An 8787-nucleotide genomic window follows, 5' to 3' on the forward strand; every position below is an offset into this window, starting at 1 on the left:
CCATAATACTATTAAAATTGGCAGATAGAAAGCATTATATGATTATTACTTATTGTTTTACTATTTACTAGAATAAGTTATGCAAAAATTTTCATTTGCTCTATTTAAAGTGACAAAATTTTAAGAAATCACAAGGAAATAGTTTGTGAAAAAAAAAGAAAAATGTAATTTGAAAATTTCTGATTTGTGCTTTGTGTAAACATAGCAAATGTTAAACTAGGAGAATAGGATAAAATTTATTAGGATTACAAAAAAAAAAAAATCATTTTGAAATAGATAGCTTGACGGAAAGGATCACAGGGTTGCTTTTCTAGTAATCAGCAATCAAAAACTGTTAAACAATTGAAATAATCAATGCTTTTGACTATTTTTACATTCTGGCTAATTGATCAATGCCATATATTTCGACCATCCTTTTTAATTACCGATTTTAGGATTTCACCTTTGAAGTATGGATTTTGCTGATTTTGTGAAAGTTTTATTGGCATTCTTTGAATGGAGCGCTTTCGACGAGGCTCCTGTAAATTCGAAATTTTATTTAAAAAAATTCAAATAAAATTTGATGCAAAAAAAAATCAGATATTTGATAAAACCAATAACAAATTGTAAATTTGCATTTAGATCCTAAAAATTCATTTCATTTTATTTATTGACTTCAATCCCTAACGGATTATTACCCTATCGTTGAACTTTTCTTTTTTTTTGTTCTTTTAAACTGATAAATAGCAAAAGAATTTGTACCATGTAGATATTTTGAAATTGAGTAAGTATTATGATTTAAACAAAAATTTCAAGGTAATTGAAATTCTGCTATTGGTTGAATAACAATATTTTGACGTTTTGACGTTTAAATAAACGAATTTAATTTTTTGAATTAATACTTTCAATTTGTTCAAATATTTCTTCTTGTTGTTTAATTGCTAACAAATATTATCATCCTCTATTACCATTGCTTGTGATCGTTTTTCATGAAATTTTTTGGCAATGAGAGTTTTGTGCAATCCTTGATCGTTAAGGATATTTTGTAAACTTTCTTCCAAATCATCATCCGTTCTTTTATCTGGACAACTGCAAATTTTCAATCATATGCTCATTTTAATAAATTTTTTTTTTACTTTAATAAAAAAAAAGGAAAACATTAAAAGTACTAAAAATTTTTAATAATATGGAAGAGTAAAGTAAAAGCAAACAATCAGGTTGGATAAATGATGAGAAACATTTAAATTGAAACGAACATATTTTCAAATCATTGATAAAAATTTAATCAATAAATAAATTTAAAATAAAAGCCAAGATTTCAATATCTTCTATTTTTCTTTTAATATCTTTTAATTTGTTATTAAAATATCTTTTTCTTTTAATTTACTTTTCATCACTTCATTTTCTCATTATATCATCATGAATCATTTGCCATTCGTTTTAATGTACTGCCATCGGTGATGTCAGCTTTTCGTTTCATCAGATTTTACTTATTATCATTGCTTTATCGTATTATTTTTATTTTTATTACGCTAATTGATTTGCTATGGTAATTTATTATTTGGCGCACTAATTTCATGCCTTTCAAATAATGGTACTGATAATATTATTTACCATAATTCCATGCTCTTCAAATAATACTGATAATAACAAATGATAATATTTCAAAATGATAATATTATTTGATAGCTTAGTGTAATGTTCAAATGAATTATTTTAAGAAATTTTCTAGGTTAAAAATATGTAAACCTTATTGCTTCAGTTCTCATTCAAAATCTATAAGTATTTATAAGTGTTGATGAAAAAAAAAAAATTGATAGCTTACAGTAATACGAGTCAGTGAGATATTTTCATGGTATATGTATGATTCATTGGATATTTCATCACACGGACTTATCAATTAGCATAAACTAATCATTTTGTTACCATCATTTGTTTCATCCTAATTATCACGACTTCTTATTACTGCTGATCTTTCCCTTTTTTTTTCGATTATTTTTACCGTACTTCATTTTTCTATTGATAATTTCCGTACTTACTTGAACATATGTTCTTGATCACAAATGCATGTCTGTCTGGCTTGATAATTTCGTGAAAATTCAGCGCTATTTTCAAATTCTTCCAAACAACCATCCGCTGCTGTATAACCTAACGGGCATGGATTTGGTGGTTCACAATAGGATGGCAATATATTGTCACTTTTAACCTGTAAATTAGTAAACCAACAACTTCAATAGTTCTTACCTTAAATAATTTGATGCATCGGCTCTTTGAATGTTAGGAAGACATTGAAGAGTTGTTAATAACAGGATCTAACTACAAATGAATCGAGATGCATTTGCTGATGATAATCATAATGATGATGTGTTTCCATTTGGAAACAAGCTCACCTTTTCTCGCTCTTCAAAATCTGAATCAGGCCGCAGAAGTTGCGAACCTTCACCAGCTCCACCTGTAACTGATTCCGCTTTCAGTTTATCATGTCTTTGTATCCCTGTTAAACTGGTTGCTTTCATTATGCATTCATTTTGGCAAATAACAAATTTACCTAACATTTAAACAAATAAAATGCTATCATTTCACAATAATAAATTTATAAATCTTTCGAAATTCATAAAAATAAAAGTTATCAACGAAGAATAAAGATACCTGTCATGTATTTATGCCCAAAAGCTAATGGACTTGGGATCGTTTCAATGTCACGGCTTATCAAACCAATAAATTCAGGTATATCCTGTAAAACAAAAATGCATTTATGATTAAAATCAGTTTATGATAATGATAGCTGTAATTTTAGCATTAAGATAAAAAAAGGCTAAAAAGAAACAAATAATTTTGACAAAGTAAGTAATAGTTAAAAGACATATGAATTTCAATAGTGCTATAACTCTTGACCCATTTTTTTTTTCAATTAGATTTCAATCAACCGTTTTATTTTTAACAAATGAAATGTTATCATTTCATAATGATAAATCTAAAATCTTTTGGAAAAATGGAGCAATAAATTTTACATCAATTCAAATTTTATTCAAAAAAGCTTAAAAAAAAATAAAAAATGCCTGATGTGATAAAGCAATTCCTTTCGTACCCTCGTAATTAGCAAACAAGATAATAGCTATGATTAAGACGAGTAATGCCATTATCGGTTAAAAATAACAACCAAATAGGTTGAAGCTGAAAATGAAGCGTAAGTAGATGCAACGCAACCGCACAGGCGGCCTTAGTTGCTTTAACTACGAGAAAAAGGCTTTATGTTTACATCTCGATGATAGTAGGCCTTAGTAATTTCTAGGACTCAATGCTGAGAAAAAGTCGATGATGGACAGCGATCTAAAGGAATGAGAAAGAGGGAGAATTGGATGGAATAAATATATATATATATATATATATATACATGTATATTGAAATCTGCAAACATTTCATCTATTTTTTGTCAATAGATTTATGTACGTGAATAATTTCTTGTCACTGGATACGTTAAAACGTCATAAAGACTTAAACCTTATGACCTAAACCTAGAACTAGTCTTGGCTCGGCAAACACGATCCATTTCTTGCAGCAGCTCTTGTCGCCGATTTTCTTCAACTGTAACAAAAACTGAGGGTTCTTTCTGCCTCTTTGGTTGGTAGTACCTCAGACTTGAGTAATTAAACCTTTATTAATATGAATTGATTAATACAGAAACGAATTCAACAATTGTAATATCAATATGAACAAAGGGGGGACCAAGGACCAAATGACGCCCGTTATCGTCTTCCCAACCGATCTGTTGGAACACATCGTTCAAAAATGATTTGGCGCTCAGAACCTTGTTCTTCCACGAATTGGGCGGGTCCTTAGATAGTTCTGAGGTCAGTTCCGAGGTCAATTCTGAGGTCACAAGAATTATTATTATAGAACATAAAATAGTGGATGCACAATATTAGTATACATTGCACAGTATATCTGTACACACAATGCATTATACCAATAGTATCAAAGCAAACAACCTGTAAAAAAGAATGGGATAAATGTGAGCAGTCGTTTATTCCAAGCATCATTTTGGCAAATTCAAGCCGTGATTTAATGTTGTTCCAATCGACATATGTTAAATATAGGAAGTCATCATCCAAACGAGCACAAGGAAGATAAGGTAGATCACTTCCTGAATTATGAATAAGAAACAAATTTTTAATAGTTGGCTTTTCTTTCTTTTGAATGCCAACCATACAATGTAATACCGGAATGCCATTTTTGATTTCAAATCTTGATACTAATGATTTTACGTCTTGTAACAGTTGTGCACTTCTGGTTTACTACATTTTAATCACTATGCTAGCTTACTAATTAGTAAGCGAATAAGTTTAAAACTCAAGAGTGTATTTAATTAACTAAAATTCATATCAAGTTGTGAGTAAGTAATAAGCATATAAAGTTGTAAGTAAGGTTACATATCCAAAACAATAAAATTTGAGGTGCATTGTTTTCTCGAATGGCGCAGTGCTTGAGCAACACAAAATTGTAATTTTTATGTTTCAATCAAGCGTGAATTGCAAAATGAAATTGATAATTTGTAATGATTTTCCTCTGCATATTTTGAGATAAATAATTGTTGTATATTCGCTTTGAAATCTTTTAAAAGACTTTTTTTTTTTTAAAAGACTAGTGAAAAAAATATACACTAACAAATTAAAAGCCTAATAAAAAAAATATATACTAATAAATTTTATACTAATAAATTCAAATTTTGCAAGTCATTCAATTCACAGCGATAACCATTTTGATAAATCGTAGGTAATATGCATATCATAATTTCTACTATATATAATTTATACTAATTTCAGCGTTTTGTTAACATTTTGATTGTTCTGTCACATTGCTGACAATTTCATACGGTAAAACAGACAGCGATAGCCTTGGAGATCCGCGCCCTGGAGTGGTGTCCACGATCAACTGAGGCTGTTTCACGTAACTATGAACGAACCATTGACGTTACAAAATACTAGAACTGCAAAAAGATGTGTAACGTTATTTACCAGACATGTTGATTTTATTGTATATCCACTACTCCGTTTATAGTGAATTTTTCAAACAATGTCTGAAAACGCTAATGTAATTCTTTAATTATTCTCAAAATAAACAAAATGTCTTTTAAAAAGGTCTAACAGTGAGATTTTTGCATACTAAAATAATTTGTTTTGGTTGACACTTCGATGGAAGGATCAAAAAGTGTACAAACGAATAATTTCTCATAATTCCAAAGTTCTTTTTTTTTTAAAACAACAACATCATGCTTTATGCGAAACGTGCTGTTCTATCAAATTTTTGTTTTGTTTTGTTTTTTTTTCCCAATCACTAATTAATTCGATTTTTATGTTAATTGATTATCTTCCATTGCATTGCACTTTTGCCATCATAATTTTTAGTGAATTGCAAGAGTTGATTGTTTGCTAACTAATTTTTCAATTTTGAGTCTTTCTTTTCTTCTTGATGAAATTTCATTATTTTTATTAATTCAACCTATTTTATATCTTTTTCTTCTACTCATATTTTTGCACGCTTTTTTGCTAGTCTCTTGTAAATGTATTACTAATATTGCCCGTTTTTTTTCCTTTTCTTTTTACTTTTCTTCCTATTATCTTATCTTCTATGTATTTTCGCATGCTTTTTTGCTAATCTTATCTTTTCCATGCATTTTATTAATTTCATTTATTTAATATTTCTTCTGTTAGTTCCTTTATTTTTTTCATGTTTGTTATAAATTTAACTTATTGTATATCAGTTTTGTTAATATTTCTACCATTAGTTATTTATTTCAGGTTCGTTGCTTTTAACTTATTCTTTCCCACAATTACAAAAGGTCACCTCTTTAAACTTTCAATAAAAAAAAAAAATGACTGACAAAGCTCCAAAACATCACCGTAATGAAAATAATGGAATTTGTTCCATTGGGGAAGATCAGTGAATGGGTTTAATAAAATTGTAATATCTTGATTTATGTTATGTCATTCGTAACTATCATTTCTTGGGGCTAATGCTAAGTGATCGAGACATTGCTTGTATTTTTGCCTTACAGTATTCTTATAAACTGGAAATACATTTACAAACGAAATCATCCCTTTCAGGAATGATTTTTTGAAATTCTTGTCGTTTTCTTTTTCTCTTTAATTGAGAGAATTGCATTTGATTTATTTTTTTCTTTTGTCAGAATTGTCAAAATTTACGATGTCATGTTGTGAAACTACTAATACTCTTGGCGGCTTTTTTTTTCAATGATTAAGTCTAATTTACTTCAAATAGTAAACTTTCAGAATGTTTCCTGAATCCTTCCCCATTGAAATCATTATTATTCCCTTTCCGCTAAATCATTTTCACCAATATCTCCGACAATTGAAAAATCCTTTTTAATTGTGAAGTTATCAGATCATTCTCAAATTCGAACTTACTACTTTTCGATGTTAGATATATCACCTGTTCATATGTAGATAATACTTAAAATCAGTGAAATGGCGAAGACAGTAAATAGTAATCCCAAAAAAATTTCGGTGATTCAATCCGGAACATTTAATTTGATAATTTGAATGCGAAAATTTCCAAAATATATTTTAGATTCTTTTTCTAAAACAAACTTCCAATTCAATCGGAGAAAAGCGTTCACATTTACTTTCAAGTAAAAGTCTAAATTTTATGGAAAATTTGCTTTGTAAAAGTTATCAGTTAACTCATTTCCATATTTCAATATGTTTTGAATTCATTGAATTCAATAAATTTAACATTTCGATTTTTTTTAAAGCAATATTTTTCTTGCATCAAAAGTGAAGGATTTAATCATTTTTACTAAGCCATCATAACTAACATTTCCATTCTTCTTATAATCTTAAAATAAAAATTCATGAAAATTTCTATCATTCACATGAACGTAATGGAGGAACAGCCACGATTAAATCTAAAACTGAACCTAAGACTCAAATTAAATTTTCGAATTTCAAAAAAAGTGATCGTTATTTCATAGAATTAGTAAAAAATTCCAGATTGGAAAAAAAAATTCAGTCAAGGTGATATTTGAATTACATTCAAATATTAATCGACTAACATTTGAATTTATTCGAAATGATCAGAAGCATGCCAATATTTTAAAGTGGACAAACGTAAGAGGAATTTGAATTTGAACAGAAATTAGTTTGAATTAAAAAAAAAAAAAAGTTGTACTCAGCGACAATGAAACAATACGCTCTTTTATGCTTTATTACATCATTATCCGATTTAAATGAAACATTTCATTTGTAAATAAATGTAAAATAAGATTTTTTTGATTTTCATCAATATTAATTATCTAGGAAGATTTTTGTCACCACTTATCAGTCGTACTGAGTTAAATGAACTAAGTCAAAAATTTTTTTTCCCATTGTATCGATAATGGTGAGCAGCATATGGAAGTTTAAGTTTTCTTTAATTCATATTTTTCGATGGCAATTTAAGCACGCTTAAATGACTAGCTTTTTTTATTTTTCTTGTTAACTTAAATAATAAAATAATAAAATGAAAAAATTAAGGTTTTTCTTTTTCGATATATTACTTGTTATCATGATTAATGAAAGTATTCATTCTTATGGTGACCGATAACGTGTCGGAAATGATGATTAACTTAAGTCAAACGAAGTTAAATTTCATTATATTTTAAACCAATGAGTATATCAAATCAAATCTTGATTGCTTTTTTTTCTATTCATAACTACGCAAGTCAGATGAAAACAATTTTAGATTACAATAAAAATTTCAAGTTTTCCATTTATCTTTTCAATAAAGAAGAAATTTTACAATATTAAATAAATTTTGCAAAGAATTTTTAAACCGCTTTCCAGTCATCATCAAACAATATTACTCAATGAATTGTTATGATCCACACGATTTTCACTTAATTGAAAACCACCGGCTGCGTAAAAAAAGTGATCGGCTGCATGAAATCTGCTACCATGACGAACATAGAACGTGGCGAAATTTGGCTCTCGTATGTTGGGTTGGTTATTGAAGTGTTTGGGGTGAGTGACAGGTATTTTTCTAAAAGTAAAAAGTTTTTTTTGGAGGCTTAATTTAACAGTGCAATACACTGATATCACAGTTATTTGGTATTTTGAAAGAATTCTTTTAAAAATTTGAATTGAAATTCGTCTCACCAAATTTACCGATGATTAATTTCTCAGATTGCAACTATTGCTCAAAATAATTTCAAAATTACGTTATTTTTTCTAGCTGAGGCGATATTATTAGATTACTTCTACTGTGTTATTCATTAAAACAACATGACTTTACTTATTAGAATATATAGTTGTTATAATTGTTATATAATAGAACTATTGAATGGTCAGTGACCATTTAATAATAGAACAAAAAACCATTTTTTTAAGGCTGAAAAATAGGCAAATCATTCTCTTCATTATCATTAAATCAGGGAATGTAAAAGTCAAGTCTTAAAAATCTTTTATAGTGATTTCTTTTTAAGAACTATATCCATTGTTTTATTTAATATAAAGTACCTCATATTATTATTGTTACTATTATTATTATTATTATTATTATTATTATTATTATTATTATTATTATTATTATTATTATTATTATTATTATTATTATTATTATTATTATTATTATTATTATTATTATTATTATTATTATTATTATTATTATTATTATTATTATTATTATTATTATTATTATTATTATTATTATTATTATTATTATTATTATTATTATTATTATTATTATTATTATTATTATTATTATTATTATTATTATTATTATTATTATTATTATTATTATTATTATTATTTA

At 27.2% G+C, this 8787-nt stretch overlaps 1 protein-coding gene across 1 annotated transcript; it reads right to left on the reverse strand.

Annotated features, from left to right (window-relative positions):
* Positions 1-184: 184 nt before the first annotated feature.
* LOAG_10298 (hypothetical protein) lies at positions 185-3205 on the reverse strand. The gene is made up of 6 exons (XM_020448130.1): positions 3039-3205; positions 2629-2713; positions 2370-2431; positions 2019-2185; positions 948-1068; positions 185-518 (listed from the first exon to the last, which is right to left on the reverse strand). The coding sequence occupies exons 1-6, from the start codon at positions 3117-3119 to the stop codon at positions 390-392; spliced, it is 645 nt and encodes a 214-aa protein (XP_020301698.1). The 5' UTR covers positions 3120-3205; the 3' UTR covers positions 185-389.
* Positions 3206-8787: the final 5582 nt, after the last annotated feature.

The sequence above is a fragment of the Loa loa genome (genome assembly GCF_000183805.2).
Source record: "Loa loa unplaced genomic scaffold supercont3.73, whole genome shotgun sequence".
Classification (NCBI taxonomy): domain Eukaryota; kingdom Metazoa; phylum Nematoda; class Chromadorea; order Rhabditida; family Onchocercidae; genus Loa; species Loa loa.